Below are 27,284 nucleotides of genomic sequence, written 5' to 3' on the forward strand. Positions count from 1 at the left end.
TCTACCCCAGCTCTTAGAACAGAACCTGTAAATGTTTAACAAATACGACAATAATTATTAATTATTATTATTATCATTATTATCATTATCATCATTCAGGCCTGGGGATTACTGATGGCCCTTTTTTCCGTATTTCGCTTTCCTTTCTGCGTCGCCTATACACTTAGATTTGTGACCTTTGGATATTTGATTTTTACCCCATCCCTCCACCCCACAGTGCAAATTTCAAGTGCATAAGCAATGCAGGAGGGAGAGTGAAATGGGAAAAAAGGGCCATCTGTAATCCTCAGGCCGCAATGATGATAATGATAATAATAATAACGATAATAATTAATAGTGAATAACGTGACCTTGGGCCAGTCACTTAACTTCTCTGGACCTCGGTTACCTCATCTGTAAAATGCGGATTAAGAGTGTGAGCCCCGTGTGGGTCAGGGACTGAGTCCAACCTGATTAACGTGTACCTACCCCAGCGCTTATAACAGTGCCCGACAAATACCACAGTTATTATTATTAAAGCCACTGCCTCAGGAAGTTTTAGAGTACATGGCTCTGTCTTGGAGGTGCACAAAACAAACCAGATGTAGACTGTGAGCTCACTGTGGGCAGGGAATGTGTCGATCGACTCTGTCGTATTGTACTCTCCCAAGCACGAACTATAGTAGCTCAGTACCGTAATTATTATTGCTGTCTGTCTCCCGTTCTAGACTGTCAGCTCATTACGGGCAGGGGACATGCCCGCTAATTCTGTTATATAGTACCCTCCCCCGTGCTTAATACAGCACTCTGCACATAATAAGTGCTTAATGACTACAACTGATTGTTTGATTGATGGCCCACCTGACGCCCGCTGCTTTGGAGAGAGAACAGAAGATTCGTTCTCTAGCCCTCACGAGCACCGGACGGATAACGTCTGGTGAGCAGGCCTCGATCTTGCGTGGGCCAGGAACTGTACCCTGGGCAGCTGGGCAAGGCACTCGAGGGGCACTGGAGGGTTTGTCCATTAGTTTGGGAGGTGAGATAGCCACTCTTCACTGGCGGAGTTGGATTTAAGCCCTCATTCACCCTGGTTTCCTCGGCTTCGCTCCCCAGGAGAGGTGCACACTTCCGATCCGTTCCGGTGGGACTTGGTTGGGAAGAATATGGTCGCCATGGCGGTGGAAGGGGTGGTCTACTTCACTCTGACCCTCCTCATCCAGCATCACTGCTTCTTCACCCACCGGTATGTCTGCCCAGACTTGCCAGGCCCCAACTCCTCCCTCTGATCTCTGCCTTCCCCGGTGAGCTCTGGCCTCTCCCAGATGTCTCAACAGTGCGAAAAATCCTGGCAGCCTCATTCCCTGACATGATGGACAGATGGAAAGACGGACAGGGGTGTCCCTCCCAGCCCCATCCCCACGGTCCCACGGATCCCTCCTGACTGAGGACTGGAGGGCCGTTTGCCTGTTCTTCTGAGGTGATAACAGAATTGCAGCCTGAGCCATTTCTGAGGGACGCTTTGCACGTAGTAATTGCTCAATAAATATGACTGACTGATCGACTGACCCCAGCAGGAACCCAAACTGAAAACCCAGCCTCATTTCTGGCCTGAATGTATCTGGGAGAGAGCGACCGGGCCTGGTTGCTGGCCTCTGACTAACACAGCCACCGGCTGGAAGGACGTGGCCCAGCCGGTGTCGGGAAAGATGGCGTCCAAAGTCACTACCGCCCAAAGGCCACCCTGAGGGGCGTCATGAGCACTGGCTGATGCTTCTGATTCTGATTTTGATTCTGAATCTGATTCTTCTCCCTCCCAACCACCCTGTTCCAGGGCAGGGAAGCTCACTCCCAAGAGTCGGGGTCCTTCAGGTCCTGGGGACAAGTGGAAGCTGCCTCATTTCCCACACCTTCCTGGGCACATCCACATCCCTCTCAACTCCAGACCCTGAAGCTCCTCTCTCCGCCAAACCCGCCTCGTATAATCTCTTTCCCTCCTTTAGGATTTCTGAACCTGCTAAGGCACTTATCACTGACGAGGACGATGACGTGGCAGAGGAAAGGCAGAGAATCATTAATGGTGGAAATAAAGCTGATATCTTAACGCTCGATCAACTGACTAAGGTAACGGTTCGAGTTTCTCAATGTTGTCGATGTAGTTGGTTTGGAAATATGGGTTCGTCGGAACCTCACTGGGCCCGAAATCTGTAATTTGCTCTCTTTTTTCAGAGATGAACGAAGTGTTATAATTATGGTATTTGGTATTTGTTAAGCAGTTACTATATATCAAGCACTGTTCTAAGCGCTGGGGTAGATACAAGTTAATTAAGTTGGACACGGTCCCTGTCCCACGTGGAGCGTGCGGTCTAAGTGGGAGGGAGAACAGGTATTGTATCCTTATTTTATAGTGGAGGAAACTGAGGCACAGAGAGAATAAGTGACTTGCCCAAAGTCACCCAACAGGCAAGTGGCAGAGCTGGGATTAGAACCCAAGTCCTCTGACTCCCAAGCCTGTGCTCTTTCCCCTAGGCCGCACCAAGCATGTTCTAAAAAGGCCAACCTCCTTGACGCTGGAAAATACTGTTTTCTTCATGTAAATGGTTGCCCTTCCCTTTTTATAGTATCTATTTGGTGTTCTTTGACCGTCCAATTTCAACCCACTTTTTCTGCCTAGAAGCTCTCCTGGCTAAGCTCCCCCTCTAGACTGTAAGCTCATTGTGGGCGGGGAATGTGTCTATTGTTATATTGTACTCTTTCAAGTGCTTAGCACAGTGCTTTGCACACAGTAAGCCCTCAATCAATATGATCGAATGAATGAAGGGTTGATCCAAGAGAATAGGAGGAGTCCAGAGAGCCCCTGGCATGCCGGAGGAGATGCTGAGCTGCCCCAGAAATGAGTCTCTCGGGCCTTGGAGTTTCCTTCTCTCTGGGGAAGCTGGATCAGACATCCAGGCCGATCTCCGGTCCCTGCTTCCCTTTGCCCACTGACCCTTGTTTTCACTCTTCAGTCCCCAGCCCACTAGACGAACCCTGTTCCCACGCCCGACAGGGTTTTCATTCATTCATTCATTTGATCGTATTTACTGAACGCTTTCCGTGTGCAGAGCGCTGTACTAAATGCTTGGAAGAGTATACTAGAACAATAAACGGACACATTCCCTGCCCACGACGAGCTTACAGTCTAGAGGGGGAGACGGACGTTAGTGTAAATAAATAACTTACAGATGTGGCCGTAAGTGCTGTGGGGCTGGGAAGGGGGATGAATAAAAGAGCAAGTCGGGTGACACTGAGGGGAGGGGAAAAAGAGGAAAGGGGGGCTTAGGGAAGGCCTCTTGGAGGAGATGTGCCTTCAAAGAGGCTTCGAAATGGAGGAGAGTGATCGTCTGAGGAGGGAAGGTGTTCCAGGCCAGCGGGAGGACGTGGATGATACTTGTTGGGTTTGCATTTCAACAGATCGGCCTCTCAGCCAACGTCCCTAAAGCCAGAGTGTGGCCCCATAGGCCAGTCTCGTGATATGCAATCCATCAATCCGTCAATGGTATTTATTGAGCATTTACTGTGTGCAGAGGACTGTACTAAGCGCTTGGGAGGAACAGAGAGGGGGATTGACTAGCTTAGAATCACCCAGCAATCAGCGAGCGGGCCGAGATTGGAAACTAGCGTGCCCTGATCTGAGTTTCCCGAGTCTTTCTCTTTCTCTCCCTGCTTGATATTGCTGGCAAAGCGGGGACAACTTGGTTCCAGGGCAGAACGTGGCTCACTGGAAAGAGCACGGGCTTTGGAGTCAGAGGTCATGGGTTCGAACCCCGGCTCTACCACTTGTCAGCCGTGTGACTTTGGGCAAGTCACTTAACTTCTCGGTGCCTCAGTTACCTCATCTGTAAAATGGGGATGAAGACTGTGAGCCCCACGTGGGACAACCTGATTCCCCTGTGTCTACCCCAGCGCTTAGAACGGTGCTCGGCACATAGTAAGCGCTTAACAAATACCAACATTATTATTATTATTAGAACATTTGGTGACAGCAGGAATAAGGTGTGGGGATCAGCTGTCTTTTCCAATGCTTATTCATTCATTCATTCCTTCGATAGTATTTATTGAGCGCTTACTCTGTGCAGAGCACCGTACTAAGCGCTTGGAGTGTACAATTCGGCAACAGATAGAGACTTAGAACCCCCATCTCAGCCCCTGTGCCAGTACTTCACCCCTGAACCTGGCTCCCACTGCCCACTTTCTCCAAGTGATTCTTCGAGGACAAGCTGCGTTCTCTCAGTCAAGGCACAAAGGAAACGGTAGCTCCAAGCAGCGTGGTGTAGTGGATAGAGCACGAGGACCTGGGTTCTGATCCCACCTAAGCCACTTGTCTGCTGTGTGACCTTGGGCAAGTCACTTCACTTCCCTGTGCCTCAGTTCCTTCCTCTGTAAAATGGGGATTAAGATTGTGAGCCCCACGTGGGACAGGAACTGTGTCCAACCTATTTTCTCATATCCACCCCAGCACTTAGAACAGTGCTCGACACATAGTAAGCGCTTAACGAAGAGCATCATCGTCAATTCTTCCCGGCTTTCCAGGTTTACTCCGGCAGCTCGGGCCCGGCAGTGGACAGGCTGTGCCTTGGCGTTCGTCCTGGGGAGGTAGGTTTTCTTCACCCCCCTCCTAGAACAGCAGCACCAATCACCACCTGCCCGCCTGCTTAGGGCCTACATGAAACCAGCCACTAGTCTAAAGAAACCAGGCGGTGGGGCCTACAGCAAATTTAATAATTATGGTATTTGTTAAGCGCTTACTATGTGCCAAGCACTGTTCTAAGCGCTGAGGTAGGTACAAGGTCATCAGATTGTCCCACGTGGGGCTCACAGTCTTAATGTCCATTTTACAGTTGAGGTAACTGAGGCACAGAGAAGTTAAGTAGCTTGCCCAAGGTCACACAGCAGACAAGTGGTGGAGCCGGGATTAGAACCCAGGTCCTCCGACTTCCAAGCCCCTGCTCTCTCCGATAAGCCACGCCGCTTTGACCACCATCTGCCTTATGACATTAGTGTTAGGTTTTCAATGGATCAGATAGAGAAGCAGCGTGGCTCAGTGGAAAGAGCACGGGCTTTGGAGTCAGAGGTCATGGGTTCGACTCCCGGCTCGGCCACTTGTCAGCTGTGTGACTTTGGGCAAGTCACTTAACTTCTCGGTGCCTCAGTTACCTCATCTGTAAAACGGGGATTAAGATTGTGAGCCCCAAGTGGGACAACCTGATTCCTCTGTGTCTACCCCAGCGCTTAGAACAGTGCTCGGCACATAGTAAGCGCTTAACAAATACCAACATTATTCTAAGCAGTGATATTTATTGAGCACTTACTGTGTTCAGTGCACTGTATGGAGCTCTTGGAAGAGTACAGTGTAACAGAGTTGGTAGACATGTTAGATGTTTTCAGGGTGAATTCTGGGTGGTGTCTGCAGCCTTGTTTCTTGAGCCTAAAGGGGTAGGAAGGTGAGTGGGGCTGGGGGTGGGAGGAATGGGGAAGACAAGGCTTGGTTAAATGGGGTTGGACTCCATGTCACCAATCTCCCGGTCACCATTCCATTATCACCTGTCCCGCGTATTCATTCATTCAATAGTATTTATTGAGCGCTTACTATGTGCAGAGCACCGTTCTAAGCGCTGGGGTAGATACAGGGTGATCAGGTTGTCCCACATGAGGCTCACAGTCTTCATCTCCATTTTTCAGATGAGGTAACTGAGGCGCAGAGAAGTGAAGTGACTCGGTCACAGTCACACAGCTGACAGGTGGCAGCGCTGGGATTCGAACCCATGACCTCTGACTCCCAGGCCCGGGCTCTTTCCACTGAGCCATGATGCGAAAGGCAGGAGGAGAACAGCGTTTGGGTGGGAAGATAAGGAGCGGTGTTTTAGACAAGTTAATTTTGAGCAAGCCTCGATAAATAATAATAATTATAATAATAATGGTATTTATTAAGTGCTTACTATGTGCCAATCACTGCATTAAGCACTGGAGTGGAGACAAGATAGTCAGATTGGAAAATATCCCTGTCCCACATAGGGCTCACGGTCTTAATCCCCATTCTACAGTCAAGGTAACCGAGGCCCAGAGAAGTGAAGTGACTTGCCCAAGGCCACAGAGCAGACAAGTGGCGGAGCTGGGATTAGAACCTGTGACCTTCTGACTCCCAGCCCCTGACTCTATCAGCTATACCGTGCTGATTTCTACCATCGATTGATTCAATAAGACTGCCAGCGTTTTTGGTTTTGGTTTTTTGTTTTTCGTGGTATTTATTAAGTGCTTACTATGTCCCGGGCACTGCACTAAACGCTGGGGTAGATACAAGTTAATCAGGTGGGACACAGTCCCTGACCCACATAGGATTCACAGTCTTAATCTCCTTTTACCAGATAAAGTAACTGTGTCACAGAGAAGTTAAGTGATTGACCAAGGTCAGACAGCAAACAAGTGGCAGAGTCGGGATTAGAATAATAATGTTGGTATTTGTTAAGCGCTTACTATGTGCAGAGCACTGTTCTAAGCGCTGGGGGAGATACAGGGGAATCAGGTCGTCCCACGTGAGGCTCACAGTGAATCCCCATTTTCCAGATGAGGGAACTGAGGCACAGAGAAGTGAAGTGACTCGCCCACGGTCACACAGCTGACAAGTGGCAGAGCAGGGATTCGAACTCACGACCTCTGACTCCCAAGCCCAGGCTCTTTCCACTAAGCAGGTCCTTCTGATTCCTAATGTCCCCTTGAACCGGAGGCAGAGTGGGATGGCTACCCCTAATGAACTTGTTTAGTGGGATGTGTAAAGTGGTTGCTATGTGCTAAGCACTGAGGTAAGCTGTGAGACTGTAAGATCTTTGTGGGCAGAGGACGTTTCTCCCAGCTCCGTTATAGCGAACCCTCTCACACGTTTTGTCCAGTACTCCGCCTGTAGTAAGTGCTCAGTAAGTGTGATTAGAGAAGCAGCGTGGCTCAGTGGAAAGAGCCCGGGCTTGGGAGTCAGAGGTCATGGGTTCGAATTCCTGCTCTGCCGCTTGTCAACTGTGTGACCGTGGGCAAGTCACTTCACTTCTCTGGGCCTCAGTTCCCTCATCTGGAAAAATGGGGATTAAGACTGTGAGCCACACGCGGGACAACCTGATGACCCTGTATCTCCCTCAGCGCTTAGAACAGTGCTCTGCAGAAGGTAAGCGCTTAACAAATACCGACATTATTAGATTGGTTTTAGATGCAGGATGATCAGATTCTATTTATTTGCTATTGTTTTAATAATAATAATGTTGGTATTTGTTAAGCGCTTACTCTGTGCAGAGCACTGCTCTAAGCGCTGGGATAGATACAGGGTCATCAGGTTGTCCCACGAGAGGCTCACAGTTAGTCCCCATTTTCCAGATGAGGGAACTGAGGCCCAGAGAAGTGAAGTGACTTGCCCACGGTCACACAGCTGACAAGTGGCAGCGCCGGGATTCGAACCCATGACCTCTGACTCCCAAGCCCGGGCTCTTTCCACTGAGCCACGCTGCTTCTCTTTAATGAGATGTTCATCCCCCTCGATCCTATTTATCGCCATCGTTCTCGTCTGTCCGTCTCCCCCGATTAGACCGTAAGCCCGTCAGAGGGCGGGGACTGTCTCTGTCTGTTACCGATTTGTCCATTCCAAGCGCTCAGTACAGTGCTCTGCGCCTAGTAAGCGCTCGATAGATACTATTGAATGAATGAATGAAAGGCCCTATCCCGCACGGACCTCACGGTGCTGGGGAAAGAAGAGCGAGATCTGGGGGAAGGAGTGGTGCCGTCTGAGGGGACCACCCTCTCTCCCCAGATCTTTCTCCCAGCGCTGTGGGTGAATCTGGGGGGTTATGGGTGGTGCCCCAGGGACCCAGTCCAGCTAGAAGTCTGGGCAAACTGGGAGAAAACACCAACTAGGACGACATCTCTCCCTGGGCAGTGCTTCGGGCTCCTGGGCGTGAATGGGGCCGGCAAGACCACCACGTTCAAGATGATCACTGGGGACGCTGCAGTGACTTCGGGAGATGCCCTGGTGGCTGGCAAGAGGTGAGTTCTTGGAATAGCCACGCGGGACTCCTCCCACCCCGATGCGGGCCCCTCCACCCAAGGGCCGCTCCCGCCCACCTGCTAGGACCTTCCCCGAGAGGGAAAGTGCGGCCTGTGATCCCCGTGAAAGAGGAGGGAGGGAGCAGGAGATGGAAGAGAAGGACACCCAGTTGCTCCCCGGAGAGTGAAGCGTGAGGAAACTTTCCCCCTCCCGCCCGCCCCTCTCCTTCTGGAACCGGCGCTTGGAAAAGCTCAGGGCAGTTTAAGTTGAGATATGAGGGCTCTGCCTTTACCTAAAAGGTGTTTGTCTTACAAATTTATCTGGACATTCTATCAGTTCTACCAGTCCTGAGTCAGAGGGGTTGAACTCTGACCCAACATGGCGCCCCTTCCTATCTGTCAGTCAGATGTCGGCCTAAAGCCCCCCCCCCCGCCCGGCATGCACGCGTCCTCGGCTCCCTCCCCCCCCCGCAACCCCGAGCGCGGCCCCACCGGGAGAGCCTTGCCCCGCTCCCACCGCCCCCGCAATCCCGGGCATGACAGTGGCGGCGATGGCGGCCGTGGCGTCTCTCTGCCCGGCAGCCCCAGCTGTGGTGAGCCAAACCGGGGTCCCCCCTGCCCTTGCCACGGGGATCAGCTCCCGAGGAAAATCCCACCGCCCTCTTCCTCGGCGCCGTCCCCCGGTCAGAAGATTGGGCGGCTTCAGTCTGTAAACTCATTACGGGCAGGGAACCTGACCGCTCAGCGCTTAAAACAGTGCTCTGCGCATAGTAAGAGCTCAATAAATGCCATCGATTGATTGACTGGTTTAACTACACAGACAGCAGAGCAGGAGGAACAATAAACTGCTCCTTTTATGGTCTCTGTGCCTCAGTTACCTCATCTGGGGTAAAATGGGGATTGAGACTGTGAGCCTCACGTGGGACAACCTGATGACCCTGTGTCTACCCCAGCGCTGAGAACGGTCCTCTGCACATAGTAAGCGCTTAACAAACACCAACGTTATTATTATTATCAGCTTGACAGATTTCACCCCATTAACGATTGGTAGGGCAAAATACGCCGCTCCGTCGTGGAACTCCGTCCTCAGCCTGTGGAAAAACAACCGCCCGATCTCGTGATTTCCCGGCCGGTGTTCGGAGCATTAAGTATTCCTGCGAACTGCTGGGAAATGCTAATTACTGGCCTCATTTGGGTCTGTTTCTAAATGGGGTTGTCTAAATAAATGTTCTCTGGGGACAGTCTCTGTCTGCTTGAGATATTGTAGGCATCGGCATTTTTGAGGTCAGGCCAAGCCTCCTCTTCAACTGTGGGATACCGCAGCCCCGTGAATCCGAGCGGTATTTCGTCCACCCCCTCGATGGTGGCCTCCCTCTCTCGAGGCAGCAGCAGGAGGCGGTCAGCGGTTTCTCGTCCTTGGACCTCTCCCCCTCTTCTCAGTGGAAAGAGCACGGGCCTGGGAGTCAGAGGTCGTGGGTTCTAATCCCACCTCCGCCCCTTACCGGCTGTGTGACTTTGAGCAAGTCACTTCTCTGCGCCTCAGTTCCCTCATTTGTAAAAAGGGGATTTAGTCTTTGAGCCCCACTGGGACCACAGTAATAACGATGGCATTTATTAAGCACTGTTCTAAGTGCTGGAGTCGATATAAATTGATCAGGTTGTCCCACGTGGGGCTCACAGTCTTCATCCTCATTTTACCGACGAGGTAACTGAGGCGCAGAGAAGTTAAACGGCCGGGATTAGGACCCACGTCGTCTGACTCCCGAGCCCGTGCTCTTTCCACTAAGCCGTGCTGCTTTACTTCCTGATCTAGTAGCAGGTCCTGGGTCCACATGGCTCCCTGTGGCTCTGCTCACCAAGAGAACACGTCGGCCCTGGCTCCCACTGTGTGTGTGTGTGAGTGTGTGTACGTGGGAGGTGAGGGTGGGTTGGGGGTTGTGTAAAGACCACTTCCTGGCTGTCTCGGAGCAGTGCCACCCCAGCCCGGCCCCTCCCCAGCCTCTTCCCACCGGCCTCTCCCCATCTTCCTCACCCCCCTTGGGCCTCCCTGCCTTACCCACTTTCTCCAGCCTCCCTGGGCTTGCCCAGGCCCCCCTGCCCTCTCAGACTCCCGGGCCTCCTCACGCTTCTTGGCCTTCATGTCCTCCCCATCCTTCCAGCTCCTCGGGCCTCCTTCCCCACCCTCTCCAGCCTCCCTGCTCTCCTAGGCCTCTCCCCTCTCTAGGACTTCCCTCCCCACCCTCTCCGGCCTCCCCAAGCTCCCAGGCCTCCCTGCTCTCTCCGACCCCTGGGCCTCCTCACCCTCCTTGGCCTCCCTGCCTTCCGCATCCTTCCGGCTCCTTGGACTCCCTCCCATCCCCACCTTCTCCACCATCCCTGCCCTCCCGGCCCTCCCCGGCCTCCCCAGCATCTCCAACAACATCCTGAGCTCCCCGCCCTCCCCACCTTCCCACTCCCTAGCTCTGTGGGCAGGGAATGTGTCCATCAACTCTGTTATAGTGTACTTTCCCAAGAACTTAGTAATAATAATAATAATGACAATGTTGGTATTTGTTAAGCGCTTACTATGTGCCGAGCACTGTTCTAAGCGCTGGGGTAGATACAGGGTCATCAGGTTGTCCCACGTGAGGCTCACAATCTTAATCCCAATTTTACAGATGAGGTAACTGAGGCACAGAGAAGTTAAGTGACTCGCCCACAGTCGCACAACTGACAAGTGGCAGAGCTGGGAGTCGAACTCATGACCTCTGACTCCGAAGCCCAGGCTCTTTCCCCTGAGCCATGCTGCTTCCCAGAGTACAATTCTCGGTGAACAGTAAGTGATCAATAAATAGAGGACTTGGGTTCCAATCCTGCCTCCTTCACTTGCCTGCTATCTGACCCTGGGCAAGTCATTTAAATTTTCTGGGCCTCTGTTTCCTCATATATAAAATGGGGATTTGATACCTGTTCTCCCTCCTACTTACCCCATGGTGGGCCAGGGACAGTCTCTAACCTGATTAACCTTTACCTGCCCCAGCACTTAGAACAGTGCTTGACACATAGTAAGCACTTAACAAATACCATAAAAAAAGCAGCGCTTTGCCCCAAAATGCTATTGATTATAATAATAATTGGTAAGCACTCCCTTAAGCATTTACTGTGTGTCAAGAACCGGGGGAGATACAAGATCGTCAGGTCCAACTTGGGGCTCACGGTCTAAGTACGAGGGAGAACAGGTATTGAATCCCCAGTGTGCAGATGAGGGAACTGAGGCATAGAAAAATTAAGAGACTTGCCCGTGGTCACACAGCAGCTAAGTGGTGGAGCCGGGATTAGAATCCAGGACCTGTGACTCCCAAACTCGTGTTCTTTCCATTCTCCCTCTCTAGACTGTAAGTTCACTGTGGGCAGTGATTGTATCTGTTTATTGTTATATTGTTCTCTCCCAAGAAGTTAGTTCAGTGCTTTGCACACAGTAAGCACTCAATACATACGAGTGAATGAATGGAGTTCGATTCTAACACGATTCTGCTTCCAGGTCCCCCACTGCGTATTCCAGCGTGGCTCCGTAGACTACGTCAATAGGACCCAATCAATAACCTGGCCCTGGGAATGGGAAAACGTTCTCCCAGGGCACACTAAGCTCTGACCCTCAGCTGTCCTAGCGACAGCTTTTCGGAAGGAGACTCATCGATTCCCTTTTGTTCCTGCAGTGTACTGACTCACATCTCCGACGTCCACCAAGCTACGGGGTACTGCCCTCAGTTTGACGCCATCGATGACCTGCTCACCGGCCGAGAACATCTTCACCTCTACGCCCGTCTGCGGGGGGTTCCGATGGAGGAAATAGCCAAGGTAAAATGGCTGGACTTATTGGCGCTGAGGCGTGTGATGAACCCAGAGCCGGTCTGCTTGAAAGTGTTTCCGTTCTGAGCCAAGAAAGCCAGGGAATCGTCACCCTACCAATTTGTCATCTTTTTTCACTCACTTCTCCAGATGAAGCAGCATGTTGGAAGCTTGCCGGGGATTTTCATTCATTCATTCATTCAATAGTATTTATTGAGCGCTTACTATGTGCAGAGCACTGTACTAAGCGCTTGGGATGAACAAGTCGGCAACAGATAGAGACGGTCCCTGCCGTTTGACGGGCTCACGGTCTAATCGGGGGAGACGGACAGACGAGAACGATGGCGATAAATAGAGTCGAGGAGAAGAACATCTCGTAAAAACAATGGCAACTAAATAGAGTCAAGGCGATGTACAATTCATTAACAAAATAAATAGGGTAACGAAAATATATACAGTTGAGCGGACGAGTACGGTGCTGTGGGGATGGGAAGGGAGAGGTGGAGGAGCAGAGGGAAAAGGGGAAAAAGAGGGTTTAGCTGCGGAGAGGTAAAGGGGGGATGGCAGAGGGAGTAGAGGGAGAAGAGGAGCTCAGTCTGGGAAGGCCTCTTGGAGGAGGTGAGTTTTAAGTAGGGTTTCGAAGAGGGAAAGAGAATCAGTTTGGCGGAGGTGAGGAGGGAGGGCGTTCCGGGACCGCGGGAGGACGTGACCCGGGGGTCGACGGCGGGATGGGCGAGACCGAGGGACGGCGAGGAGGTGGGCGGCGGAGGAGCGGAGCGTGCGGGGTGGGCGGCAGAAAGAGAGAAGGGAGGAGAGGTAGGAAGGGGCGAGGTGATGGAGAGCCTCGAAGCCTAGAGTGAGGAGTTTTTGTTTGGAGCGGAGGTCGATAGGCAACCACTGGAGTTGTTTAAGAAGGGGAGTGACAGGCCCAGATCGTTTCTGCGGGAAGATGAGCCGGGCGGCGGAGTGAAGAATAGACCGGAGCGCGGCGAGAGAGGAGGAAGGGAGGTCAGAGAGAAGGCTGACACGGTAGTCTAGCCGGGATATAACGAGAGCCCGTAACAGTAAGGTAGCCGTCTGGGTGGAGAGGAAGGGGCGGATCTTGGCGATATTGTAGAGGTGAAACCGGCAGGTCTCGGTAACGGATAGGATGCGTGGGGTGAACGAGAGAGACGAGTCAAGGATGACACCTAGATTGCGGGCCTGAGAGACGGGAAGGATGGTCGTGCCATCAACGGTGATAGAGAATTTGCAGCATGGCGTAGTGAATAGAGCCCGGGCTTGGGACCCAGAAGATCATAGGTTCTAATCCCGGCTCTGCCACTTGTCTGTTGTGTGACCTTGGGCAAGTCACTTCACTTCTCTGGGCCTCAGTTCCCTCATCTATTAAGTGGGTTTGAGATTGCCACATGGGACAGGGACTGTGTCCAACCTGATTTTCTTGTATCCTTCCCCCAGAGCTTAGTACACTGCCTGGTACACAGTAAGCACTTAACGAACACCACGATTGCTATGATTTTCCCAGTCTTTGTTGTCTTTTCAGAAATCCTTCTGAATTGGGGAGGAATTCTGTGCAGTTCTTGCCACCCAGTTCTACTCTCCAAACGGGCAAAACCTCACTTTGGTCCCTCTCCAGTCAGTGGCCATTTCTCTGGGCTCACTAGCTGCCAAACTATTCTAAAATTCCTTACCTGCACTCTTCCCTCAAGAGGGAGACCTTTTCCACAGCACAAACATTCCCATCTTGATCCTATTTGCTAGCCAGCGAGCCCGGGGGAAGGGGGAGGAAAAGGCCCGGCTGCAGCCTGCCGGATGGGACCGAAAGAAGAGCCCCAGCTGGGCGCTCGTGCTGACATGAGGCCGTGACTCTTTCGGGCTGCGTCAGCCCGGGTTTGGTGGTTGAATACCGTGTAGATGCCGATTCATGGCCTGGTGGAAAGAGGAAGAGCCTTGGAGTGAGAAGACCTGGGTTCTAATCCCTATTCTGGCACTAGTCTGTTGTGTGACCTTGAGCAAGTCACTCAACTTCTCTGTGCCTCAGTTACCTCATCTGAAAAATGGGGATGAAGACGGTGAGCCCTATGTGGAACAGGGACTATGTCCAATTCACTAATCTTCTATCTACCCCAGCACTTTAGGACAGTGCCTGGCACATAGTAAGCACTGCACAAATACCATAATTATGTGATTGCGGGTAAGCGAATGGGCGATTAAACTGTGAGCCCCACGTGGGACAGCCTGATCACCCTGTATCTACCCCAGCACTTAGAACAGTGCTCTGCACATAGTAAGCGCTTAACAAATACCAACATTATTATTAGGGAGCATGGAAGGTGGAGATTCATTCATTCATTCATTCAATAGTATTTATTGAGCGCTTACTATGTGCAGAGCACTGTACTACGTGCTTGGAATGTACAAATCGGCAACAGATAGAGACAGTCCCTGCCCTTTACGGGCTTACAGTTTCACAACCCCTGCCCTGCTTCCAGGGGTTGAGACTTTGGATCTCTAAATGGAGCCCTCTCATGCATTCATTCAGTTGTATTTTTTGAGTGCTTATTGTGGGCGGGACGCTTTACTAAGCACTTGGGAGAGTACAAAACAACAATAAAGACACACATTCCCTGCCTACAACGAGCCTTCCATCCTGAAGCCCCCTCCAAATTCCAGATGGAGCGGAAAAGACGGAGAGAGAGTGTCTGCCAGGCAGAGAGGTCTTGGTCTAGAGGGTGAGCTGGTGGTATAATAATGATGGTATTTGTTAAGCACTTACTATGTGCTGGGGAGGATACAAGCAAATCAGGTTGGACAAAGTCCCTGTCCCATATGGGGCTCACGGTCTTCATCCCCATTTTACAGATGAGGTAACTGAGGTGCAGAGAAGTGAAGTGGCCGGGATTAGGACCCACGTCGTCTGACTCCCAAGCCTGTGCTCTTTCCACTAAGCCATTTTCATTTCACAGATGACCTCATGGTCATCTGAGGCCGAGGAAAGTGATTCGTCCAAGGTCGCACAGCAGACGAGTGGCTGAGCGGGGATTAGAACCCATGACCTGACTCCCGGGCCCGTGCCCTATCCGCTAGACATGCTGCTTCCCAGAATTACCACGATTACGTGGTACAGCAAATACCACAACTATGTGGTTGCGGGTTAACAGATGGGTAAGAAGTGTGGAAGGTGGAGGTTCGCAACTCTTGCCCTGTTGCCGGGGGCTGAGGCTTTGACTCCCTAAATGGGGCCCTTCCGTCCCATCTCCCCAAAATCCAGAGGGAGCGAGGAGAGATGGAGGGAGGGTGTCTGCCAGCCAGGGAGATCTTGGCTTGGAGGGTGAGATGGTGGAGATGGGCCCCATCAGCAAACTTCTGAGGTGAAAGACATCAGTGTTCACAGAGGCTCAATCCGGGTCCTCTCTGGGATGCCCAAGTGGATGGGAACAGGGGTTCTCCCAACTGATTCCCAGTTCCTCCTTCTTTGGGTTGGGTGGGACAGCTCCCTTTGGTTTTGAGGAGGAAAGATTCAGGGGGGTGACTTTCTCTCCCTCAGGTGGCAGACGGAGTCATTCAGAGCCTGGGCCTGGGCCTGCACGCAGACCACCTGGCAGGGACGTACAGTGGGGGGACCAAGCGGAAACTGTCTACCGCCATTGCTCTGGTCGGCTGCCCTCCCCTCGTGCTACTGGTAAGGGGCCCCGACCACGGTCACTAGAACGGTGCGGCTAGCATCAGCTAAAGATAATAGTAATTGGGGTATTTGATGTTTTTACTATATGTCAGGCACTGTTCTAAGCACCAGGGTAGGTACAGGCAAATCCCGATGGACACATAGTCCCTGACCCACATGAGGCTCACAATCTGAATCCCTATTTTACAGATGAGGGAATGGAGGCATAGAGAAGTGAAGTGACTTGCCCAAGGTCATACAGCAGGCTCATGGCGGAGCCGGGATTAAAACCCAGATCCTTCTGACTCCCAGGCCCGTGCTCTATCACAACTGGGCTCTCCCTTCCCCACCCTCGGGCCCTCCGCACCTCCCTTTTTACCGTTACACACACTCCACCCTCCCCAACCCGTGCACACCCCCACTCAGTCTTGCACACCTGCTCCTCTCCCCACGGCTCTACACATGCAACTCCCACAAATTGCAAGTCTCACTGAAAGTTAACTCTCCTAGCTTTGGGGGTATTGGTTTAGCAACGGAGGACAGGGCACTGCGCAAGAATGTCATTTCTGTGCCAGGATGTAGGCTGTAGAAAACTGAGCTTGCTCAGCAAAGTGCCGTGGCTCGTAATGCTTTTCCACTTAGCTCGTGGAATTCCAAATGAGCAGAAAGGGGACATTTTCCAACCGATCAAAGGGCACCCATGACCTTGCATCGACTCCTGCCCGTCTGCCATTCTCCAGGGACCGCGTGGGACCGGTGTGGGAACCCAGCGGTTTAGGGGCTGGGGCAGGTGGGGAATGGAGTGGAGGAGGGAAGACTTGTGCTGTCTAGCCACGAATGGTGCTGCTGACCTCCCAGCCTTCTGTGTCTCCCCATTCCTGTCCATACTTCACTCTGCTTTCCAGATCATTTTTCTACAGAAATGCCCGGGGCCTATTTACCCACTTCTCAAAACCCTCCAGTGGTTGCCCATCCACCTCCATGTAAAACGGAAACTCCTCACCACTGGGTTTAAAGCACTCAATCAACTTACCCCCTCCTACCTCACCTCACTACTCTCCTACTACAACCCAGCCCACACACTTTGCTCCTCTAATGCTAATCTTCCCACAGTACCTCGATCTCATCTATCTCATGGCCAACCTCTTTGCCCACATCCTGCCTCTGGCCTGGAACGTCCTCCCTCCTTATAAACAACAGACAGTCACCCTTCCCACCTTTAAAAACTTACTAAAGACTCATCTCCTCCAAGAGGCCTTCCCTGACTAAGCCCTCCTTTCCTCTTTGCCAATTCCCTTCTGTGTCATTCTATCTTGCTCCCTTTATTCACCCCCCCCCACCTAGCCCCAAGGCACTTACGTACGTATCTGTAGTTTATTTATATTAATGTCTATCTCCCCCTCTAGACTGTAAGCTCGTTGTGGGTGCGGAATGGGTCTGTTGTAGTATTATATTGTACTCTCCCAAGCACTTAGTACAGTGCTCTGCATACTGTGAGTGTTCAGTAGCTACCACTGATTGATCAATTGAGTAATAACTCGTATTTGTTAAGCACGGGCTATGTGCCAAGCCCTCTACTAATCTCTATAGAGGATAGAAGATAATCAGGTCAGACAAATTCCCTGACTCACCTGGAGCTTCGTAATCTAAGAAGGAAGGAGAACAGGCGTTTGATCCCCATTTTCCAAATGAGGAAAATGAGGCCCAGAGAAATTAAGAGAATTGCCCAAGGTCACACAGCAGGAAAGTGAGGGAATCTGAATTAGAATCCCGATCCTCTGACTCCTAAGTCTGTGCTCTTTCCTCAGACAAACAGAAACCAGATTATTGTCTCTCTCCACTCCAGTCCACACTTCACTCTGCTCCCCTGATCATTTTTCTGAAAAGAAGTTCAGTCTACATCCCTGTCCATCCTTGTAGACTGTAAGCTTGTTGTGGGCAGGGAGCATGCCTACCAACCCTGCTGTATTGTACTCTCCCAAGCAATTAGTACAGTGCTCTGCACATAGTAAGCCCTTAAGAAATGCCATTGATCGACTGATGGATTGATTATTTACTCACTCCAGCCCCTTTCCCCCCATTCTCATTCGAACATCCACAGGATGAGCCCACGACAGGGATGGATCCGCTGTCGCGCCGCTTGCTGTGGAACACGATCGTTAACATCATCAGGGAAGGGAGAGCGGTCGTGCTCACATCCCACAGGTGACGGTCATTTTCCCAGCCGGGCCCTGGATGACAAGGAATGGGAGGGAGAGGAGGGAGAGGGACAGGGAGGATGGCGGGTGGGGAAGATGGCAGGAGGGAGGGAGGCAAGGAGGGCATGGAGAAGGGTGGCAAGAGGAGGACAGGAGGGAATGGGGAGAAGATGGTGGGTGGGAGGAGGAAGACAGAGAAGATGGTGGGTGGGGGAGATGGTCACTGAGGAGGATGGAGAATACGGTGGGGCGGGAGGGTGGGGAATGTGGAGGGAGGGCATAGAGGAGGAGAGAAGGGAAGGGAGAGAAGATGGGGGGCGGGATTCGGGGGGCAGAGAAAATGTCAGGTGTGAGGAGAGGGGTGGGAAAGATGAATGGGAGAAAGGGAGGAAATGGAAGATAGGCAGGAGGTGGGGCAGGGAAGATGGGAGTGGGGGTGGGGGTGGGGGGGCTCTGCCTTCTCTTCACCTGCCTCTCACACCTGAAACTCTTCCTCCCGCCATCAGCATGGAAGAATGCGAAGCTCTGTGCACGCGACTGGCCATCATGGTGAAAGGGACCTTCCAGTGCCTGGGAACCATTCAGCACCTCAAATATAAGTAAGGCAAGAGCCACCGGGGCAAGTCTTAGCCCGCCTCATCGGTCAGTCAGCCCCAAGTGTTTGGTACTTGGTATTTGGTAAGCCCTTACTATGTGTCAAGCACTGTATTAAGCGCTAAGGTGGATACAAGCAAATTGGGTTGGACACGGCCCCTGTCCCGCATGGAGCTCTCAGTCTTAATCCCCATTTTACAGATGAGGGAACTGAGGCACAAAGAAGTGAAGTGACTTGCCCAAGGCCACACAGGAGATAAGTGGTGGAACGGGGATTAGAACCCATGACCTTCTGACTCCCAAGCCCATGCTCTATCCACTACGCCATGCTACTGCGAATAATGATATCTGTTAAGCACTTACTTTGGGCCAGGCGTTATACTAAGCGCCGGAGTGGATACAGGTAGATCGAATTGGACACAGTCCCTATCCCATGTGGGGCTCACAGTCTCAACACCCATTTTCCAGATGAGATAACTGAGGCACAGAGAAGTGAAGTGACTTGCCCAAGGTCACACAGCAGAGAGGCGGCAGAGATGGGATTAGAACCTATGACCTTCTGACTCCCAGGCCTGTGTGCTTCCCCCTATGCTAGGCTGCTTCTAGATTTTAATCACCTTCTCCTTCTGAGTGACAGCGATGGAGGAGAGAATGTAATGACTGGAGCCTAATGTTTTGGTTTGAGTGATAACTGTAGGGTCACCAGATGCTCACTAATGCCCCTGAGCAGATTTGGAAGGGATGGTGTGACTACAGACCCTCTGTCTGTGAGTCTTCCTTCAGAACAGATTGTGAACTTCCCTCCCTCAACCTTTCATTCATTCATTCAATCGTATTTATTGAGCGCTTACTATGTGCAGAGCACTGTCCTAAGTACTTGGAAAGTACAATTCGGCAACAGAGACAATCCCTACCCAAGAATGGGCTCACAGTCTAACAATAATAATAATAATAACGTTGGTATTTGTTAAGCACTTACTCCGTGCAGAGCACTGTTCTAAGCGCTGCAGTATACAGGGTAATCAGGTTGTCCCACATGAGGCTCACGGTCTTAATCCCCATTTTACAGATGAGGTAACTGAGGCACAGAGAAGCGAAGTGACTTGCCCGAAGTCACACAGCTGACAAGCGGCAGAGGCGGGACTCGAACCCGTGACCTCTGACTCCCAAGCCCGGGCTCTCTCCACGGAGCCACGCTGCTTCTCAACCAATCAAAACAAACAGACAACCGAACAAAACAAAAACAAAACAAAAAAATAGACAGGCACCAATAGCATCAATAGAAATAGAATTATAGATATATACACATCATTAAGAAAACAAATAGAATAATAAATATGTGCATATATACACAAGTGCTGTGGGGCGGGGGGGTGTTAGAGCAGAAGGAGGGAGTCGGGCGATTGGGGGGGGGGAGAGGAGGAGCAGAGAAAAAGGGGGGCTCAGTCGGTAAGGCCTCCTGGAGGAGGTGAGCTCTCAGTAGGGCTTTGAAGTGGGGAAAGTGTGCTAGTTTGGCAAATGTGAGGAGGGAGCCAGAGGTAGGACGTAAGTCAGGGGTGGACAGCGGGACAGGCCAGAAAGAGGCCCAGTTGAGGAGGTTAGCGGCGGCAGAGGAGCGGAGTGTGCGGGCTGGGCTGGACACGGGGAGAAGGGAGTTGAGGTAGGAGGGGGCAAGGCGATGGACGGCTTTAAAGGTGATGGTGAGGAGTTTCTGTTTGATGCGAAGGTTGATAGGCAATCACTGGAGGTTTTTGAGGAGGAGGGTGACATGCCCAGAGCGTTTCTGTAGAAAGATAATCCGGGCAGCGGAGGGAAGTATAGACTGAAGTGGGGAGAGACAGGAGGTTGGAAGATCAGAAAGGATCCGAAAGAAATTTCCCATAGATGTATTCTCTCCGCGTGCTTAGTACAGTGCTCTGCATGCAGTTTTTTTCAGTATTACTAAAGTGCTTCCTATGTGTCAAGCACTGTTCTAAACAGTGGGGTAAATTCAATTGAATAAGGTTAGACACAGTCCCTGTCCCACTGTGTGAGTGAGAAAGAGAAGGAGAACTGAGGCACAGAGAAGTTGTGACTTGCCCAAGTCAAGATTAGAACCCTGATCTTCTGACTCCCAGGCCCGGGGTCTTTCCACTAAGCCATGCTGTTTTATTAAGTGAGAGCTTAATAACTACTATCACTATTAGAAGAGGGAAGGTCTCTCCCAGACTAAGCAAACTAATTCTCTTCCCCTCTTCAAAAGCCTACTTAAAGCTCACCTCCTCCAAGAGGCCTTCCCACACTGAGCTCCCCTTTGCCCTCTGCTCCCTCTACCCCTGCCTTCACCTCTCCTCAGCTAAGCCCTCTTTTCTCCCCTTTCCCTCTCCTCCTCTCCCTCTCCCTTCCCCTCCCCTCAGCACTGTACTCATCCGCTCAACTGTATATATTTTCATTACCCTATTTATTTTGTTAATGAGATGTACATCACCTTGATTCTCTTTATTTGCAATTGTTTTAATGTGATGTTCATCCCCTCGATTCTATTTATTGCCATTGTTCTTGTCTGTCCCTCTCCCCCGATTATTCATTCATTCATTCAATAGTATTTTTTGAGCGCTTACTATGTGGAGAGCACTGTACTAAGCGCTTGGAATGAGCAAGCCGGCAACAGATAGAGACAGTCCCTGCCGTTTGACGGGCTCACGGTCTAATCGGGGGAGACGGACGGACGAGAACGATGGCGATAAATAGAGTCGAGGGGAAGAACATCTCGTAAAAACGATGGCAACTAAATAGAATCGAGGCTATGTACATGTCATTAACAAAATAAATAGGATAATGAAAATATATACAGTTGAGCAGACGAGTACAGTGCTGAGGGGATGGGAAGGGAGAGGGGGAGACCGTAAGCCCGTCAGAGGGCAGGGACTGTCTCTATCTGTTACCGATTTGTACAGTCCAAGCACTTAGTACAGTGCTCTGCACATAGTAAGCGCTCAATAAATACTATTGAATGAATGAAAGCCCTGCTTTTCCTCTGCTCCTCCACCCCTCCCATCCCCATCACTCCAACTCACTCCCTTTGCTCTACCCCCTCCCCACCTCACAGCACTTGTGTATATTTGTGCTTATTTGTAATTACAGTTCTATTTCTTTTTATTAATGATGTATATATATATATATATCTAATTCTATTTATTTATCATGATGCTACTGATGGCTGTTTACTTGTTCTGATGTCTGTCTCTTCTAGACTGCGAACCTATAGTGGTCAGGGTTCGTCTCTATCTGTTGCCGAACTGTAATTCCCGAGTGCTTAGTACAGTGCTCTGCACACAGTAGGCACGAATGAAAAGTCTCTCCAGAAACAGGTGACTAGCTTCCCTCTATCAGAAAGTCTTGTTTCATTTCATTCATTCATTCAGTTGTATTTATCGAGCGCTTACTGTGTGCAGAGCACTGTACTAAATGCTTGGAAAGTGCAATTCAGCAACAGATAGAGACAATCCCTCCCCAACAATGGGCTCACAGTCTAGAAGGGGGAGACAGACCACAAAACAAAACAAGTAGACAGGCATCGATAGCATTAATAAGATAAATGGAATTATAGATATGTACACATCATTAATAAAATAAATAGACAATATTTATCTATTTATATTTGTAATATAAATTTATATAGATTTTTAAATATATATTTATAAGTATTATTGTAAATATGTACACCAGTGCCGTGGGGTGGGGAAGGGGGTAGAGCGGAGGGAGGGAATGGGGGAATGAGGAGGGGAGGAGGAGCAGAGGAAAGGGAGGCTCAGTCTGGGAAAGCCTCCGGGAGCCTCCGGGAGTTCTAACTTAGTTCTCCAGTGATGACTCCATCAAGTAGCTCAAAGACACCAACTGTTATTCTCCTTAGTGGATGACTGCTGTTCTCGTTCCCACGCAGCGTCCCGATGCTAATTTTTCTTTTTTGCATTAGGTGAATTTGGGCTTTTGTCCTGCTAGGTGAAGCCTCACTGGTCTTCGGCTGAATCTAATTAGGACGAGTCCGTCAATTTTCGGGGACCACTTTTCTACTCCCCCCTCAACCCAATATAGAGCAAGCGATACGTTTCTAAATGATCAGACACCCAAGCTTCTAACACTTGGTGCTGCTGCCTCTTAGGATGACCACTCGCCCAGAACTCCGGTTATAATAATAATAATGATGGTATTTGTTAAGTGCTTACTATGTGCCAAGCACTGTTCTAAGAGATAGATGATGATGATGGCATTTGTTAAGCGCTTATTATGTGCAAAGCACTGTTCTAAACACTGGGAGGGATACAAGGTGATCAGGTTGTCCCATGTGAGGTTCACAATCTTAATCCCCATTTTACAGATGAGGGAACAGAGGCACAGAGAAGTGAAGTGGCTTGCCCAAGGTCATGCAGCAGAGTGGCAGAGCCGGGATTAGAACCCACAACCTCTGACTCCCAAGCCCAGGCTCTTTCCACTAAGCCACGCTGCTATGTTTCCGACCTGGTGAACTTGAGTCTAACAGTCAATCGATTAATCAATCAATCGTGTTTTTTGAACGTTTACTGGGTGCTGTACTAAGTGCCTGGGGGAGAGTACAATGCAACAAAAGAAGCTGACACGTTCCCTGTCCAAAACGAGTTTTCAGTTTATGTGCTTGGCATGTGGTAAGCCCTTAACAAAGCCCATAATTAATTAGTTTGCCTGTCATCAGGCATGTCAAGATCCATGTAGAGAAGCAGCAACGTTTACAGGAAAGTGCACAGGCTTGGAAGTCAGAAGTTCATGGGTTCTAATCCCTTCTCCGCCACTTGTCTGCTGTGTGACCTAGGGCAAGTCACTTCATTTCTCAGTGCCTCATTCATTCATTCAATAGTATTTATTGAGCGCTTACTATGTGCAGAGCACTGTCCTAAGTGCTTGGAATGTACAAATCGGTCACAGATAGAGACAGTCCCTGCCCTTTGACGGGCTTGCAGCCTCAGTTACCTCACCTGTAAAATGGGGATTGGGACTGTGAGCCCCACATGAGACAGAGACTGTGTCCGATCTGATTTGGCTTGTATCTACTCTAGTGCTTAGTGTAGTGCCTAGAACATAATAAGCACTTGACAAATTCCGTGTTAAAAACCCAAAAACCAAAAAACCATGTCCTTGCGTGTACAAAGTCTCTCTGGCAACCTGGATGTTTCCTAAGGGCCCCTGGCCTGGAGGTGGAAACCAGGCCCAACCCCCCCTAGTAGCTCCAGGGTACCTGCTAGAGCTGCGATAATAATAATTATTATGGTCTTTGTTAAGCGCTTACTATGTGCCAGGCACTGTCCTAAGCACTGGGCACTATACTAAATGCCGGGATCACAGAAAGTGCCAGTTGAAAACAAAGGATTTCTCGTGAGCCGAAGCAGGGTGACCTATAGAGCTTCAGAGTCCAAGGATCTGGGTTCTGATTCCAGCTCTGCCACTGCCTCCTGTGCTACCTAATAGTTGTTGTACTTGCTAAGCATTTTACTATGTGCCAAGCACTGTTCTAAGCACTGAGGCAGATACAAATTAATCAGGTTGGACACAGTCCTTGTCCCACGTGGGGCTCACAGATTTGTCCCCGTTTTACAGATGAGGTAACTGAGGCACAGAGAAGTTAAACTTGACCTTAGGCAAGTCACTTCTCTTCTCAGTGCCTCAGTTACCTCATCTGTAAAATGGGGATTGAGATCATCAGCCCCACATGGGACGGGGTCTGTGTCCAACTCAATTTGCTCGTATCCTCCTCAGTGCTTAGTACAGTGCCTGGCACATAGTAAGCACTTAACAGATATGATCATTATTATTATTAAGTGACTTGCCCAACAGCAGCCATGTGGCAAAGCCGGGTGCTTCTGACTCCCACGTCCATGCTCTATCCACTAAGCAATGCTGCTTCTTAGCCAAGTCACTTCACTTTTCGGTGCCGCGGTTCCTCCGTCTGTGGGAAACATGCCTACCAACTCTGTTATACTGTACCCCCCCAAGAGCTCAGCACAGTGCTTTGCACACAGCAAGTGCTCAACGAATACAATTGATTGCAAAATGGGGATTCAATATCTGTTCTCCTTCCGACTTAGACTGGGAGCCCCATGCAGGACAGAGCCCGCAGCCAGCCTGATGAGCTGGTACCGTGCTTGACTCATAGTAAGCGTTTCACAAATATCATAAAAAAGAGGGCCCCACCACCCCTCCACCCACGTTCCCACCCTCCTCTGCAATGCCCTCGTAGGTTCGGAGACGGCTACGTCGTCACGATGAAAATCAAGCCGCCTAAGCCAGGGTTGCTGCCGGACTTGAACCCGGTGGAGCAGTTCCTGCAGACGCATTTCCCCGGCAGCATCCAGACGGAGCGACACTACAACACACTGCAGTACCAGATCTCCTCCTCTTCCTCCTCCTCCTCCTCGCTGGCCCGTATCTTCCAGCTGCTCATCTCCAACAAAGACAGCCTGAACATCGAGGAGTATTCCCTCACCCAGACCACACTGGACCAAGTGAGTGAATAATAATAATAATGATGATGGTATTTGTTAAGTGCTTACTATGTGCCAAGCACTGTTGCGGTAGATGCGAGGTCATTAGGTTGTCCCACATGGGGCTCACAGTCTTAATCCCCATTTTTTACAGATGAGGTAACAGAGGCACAGAGAAATTAAGTGACTTCCCCAAAGTTACACGGCTGACAAGTGGCAGAGCCGGGATTAGAACCCATGAACTCTGACTCCCAAGCCCGTGCTCTTTCCATTAAGCCACTCTGGTTTCCCCGACCATGTGCTTCGCTCACCCCGGAGTGGGGCAGAGAAAGCCCTGGGGAGAAAAAATCAGAATTTTGCTGTTTATTCTATTCCTTATTGAAAACAAATGAATCCCTCAATCTGTAGGCTTGATATTTACTGAAATGATCTCCTATTCTGTACCTAGGGGGCTTGTTTGGTGAGATGTCCCTGCCTTTGAAAGAAGGTAGGGCAGTGGGTAGCCTCAGCTGCAGGAAAGAAGGGTTTGTCAGAGACAAAGAGGCAGCAGAACCAACAAAAGTCAGAGAAATTAGAGAAGCAGGGTGGTCTAGTGGATAGAGGACAGGTCTGGGAGTCAGAAGGACTTGGGTTTATTCCAGGGGTATTTGCTAAATGCTTAATATGTGCCAGACACTATTCTAGGTGCTGGTCGAGATACAAGTTAATCAGGTTAGATACAGTCCGTGTCCCATATGAGGCTCACAGTCTTAGCTCCTATTTTTAAAATGAGACCCAGAGAAGTGAAGTGATTTGTCCAAGTTCATACAGCAGACAAGTGGCAGAGGCAAGATTAGAATTCCAACTCTCAGGCCAATACTCTCTCTACCAGGCCATGCAGTTTCCCTAATCCCAGTGCAGCCATTTGGCTGCTGTGTGACCTTGGGCTAGTCACTTAACCTCTCTGGGCCTCAGTTACCACATCTGTAAAGTGGGGATTGATTGTGAGCCCCATGTGGGACATGGATTATGCCCAACCTAATTAACTTGTATCTACCCCCGGATTTAGCACGGAGTAAGCGCTTGACAAATGCCATTAAAAAAAATCACCGTCACACTGAGTCCTGATCTCCAAAATGCGTAATATTATCGCTATTATCACTATTATTATTATCATAATATTATCATGATACTTGTTAAGCATTTACCACATGCCAAACACTGTACTAGGTGCTGGGGTAGATACAAGATCATCATGCTGGACCCAGTCTCTGTCACGGTCTAAGAAGGAGGGAGTAGGATTTAATCCCCGTTTACACTCGAGGAAATTGAGGCACAGACACCCCCAACGTCACAGAGCAGAGAAGTGGTGGAGCCGGGATTAGACCCCAGGTCTTCTGACTCCCAGGCCCTGCTCTTTCCACTAGGCCTCACCGCTTCTGAAATTGCAACTGGTAGAGGCAGAGGGGACTGATCCTTTGGCTCTGGAAGCTGAAAGCCAGGGCCTTCAACTAACACAGCCCCGAGAGCTCTACGGGTCCCGGCCACAGCTGGCAGGAGCCGGGCAGGGTGGGCAGAACTGCCAGGCCTTCTGGGGTGGGGAGGGCGCGGGGCCGTACGGCCTCGGGAAGGGCAGAGCCGCCGGGCTTCGGTGGGGGTCAGGGCCTCCGGGCCTCGTGGGAGTGGGGGTTAGGGCCACTGGGCCGGAAGCAGAACCCTTGGGGTGCACCGCCCCAGTCGGGAAGAGCGACCTGTCGACTGACCGCTGAGGCCACCCCATGCGGGGGATGAAAATCTCAGCGACTGGCCCTTGAAAAGGACCTCAGGTCAGGCCCCTCACTCTCCCCTCCTTCCCCACAGGTGTTTGTGAACTTTGCTAAGCAGCAGATGGAAGAGGATGACCTCCCCCTGCATCCCCGCGTAGCTGGAGCCAGGCGAGACCCCAAGGTAGCCCCGATCTCTCCCGCCCCCGCACAGGCCCCGGCATAAATCCAGCACCGGCACCTCCAGGGACTGGCCCCCAGCCTGCCGAGCTGCTGCCCGGGGTGGGCGGGCAACCGGTAGGACTGTCTCGGCCCCCTCACAGGTGCCCAGGGTGTGAGGCGGATACACACACATACACACACACACACACACGATCTACACGTGCAGGTGGAACCGTGGTCAACGTATTGCGTGCTGGGAGAGAAAGGGCAGGGTAAGTGGATCTTAAGGAGCACAAGAGGAGCTGCTTTATCCCTGAGGGACTAGCTTTTTTTGACATTTTGGGACATTTTGTGGCCCGAAGGAGGGCTCCCTTCCCCTCCACCTCGCCTTTCTACAGGGAGCAGAGATCGAAAACTCACCCACACCCACACCCCACACACATATCCTCACCCCTCCCCATAGTTCTTTTCCATGTTGCTATTTCGGTCAGCGGCAGGATTTAGAGAAAAACCAAAAGCCCTCTAAAGCTTTCATGAACTCCCCCACTCCATGTCTTCCCCGATCTTC

At 50.8% G+C, this 27,284-nt stretch overlaps 1 protein-coding gene across 1 annotated transcript in view; it reads left to right on the forward strand.

Moving 5' to 3' along the window:
- ABCA4 (ATP binding cassette subfamily A member 4) overlaps nucleotides 1-27,284 on the forward strand; it is a 224,271-nt gene that overhangs the window by 195,235 nt on the left and 1,752 nt on the right. The window contains exons 41-50 of the mRNA XM_029063580.2: nucleotides 1,093-1,222; nucleotides 1,980-2,100; nucleotides 4,549-4,611; nucleotides 7,931-8,037; nucleotides 11,733-11,874; nucleotides 15,413-15,547; nucleotides 17,631-17,734; nucleotides 18,234-18,326; nucleotides 24,569-24,833; nucleotides 26,652-26,738. Coding sequence (XP_028919413.1) covers nucleotides 1,093-1,222; nucleotides 1,980-2,100; nucleotides 4,549-4,611; nucleotides 7,931-8,037; nucleotides 11,733-11,874; nucleotides 15,413-15,547; nucleotides 17,631-17,734; nucleotides 18,234-18,326; nucleotides 24,569-24,833; nucleotides 26,652-26,738 — 1,247 coding nt within the window. The remainder of the gene's footprint in view (nucleotides 1-1,092; nucleotides 1,223-1,979; nucleotides 2,101-4,548; nucleotides 4,612-7,930; nucleotides 8,038-11,732; nucleotides 11,875-15,412; nucleotides 15,548-17,630; nucleotides 17,735-18,233; nucleotides 18,327-24,568; nucleotides 24,834-26,651; nucleotides 26,739-27,284) is intronic.

Source organism: Ornithorhynchus anatinus, chromosome 4 (genome assembly GCF_004115215.2).
Source record: "Ornithorhynchus anatinus isolate Pmale09 chromosome 4, mOrnAna1.pri.v4, whole genome shotgun sequence".
Lineage (NCBI taxonomy): Eukaryota > Metazoa > Chordata > Mammalia > Monotremata > Ornithorhynchidae > Ornithorhynchus > Ornithorhynchus anatinus.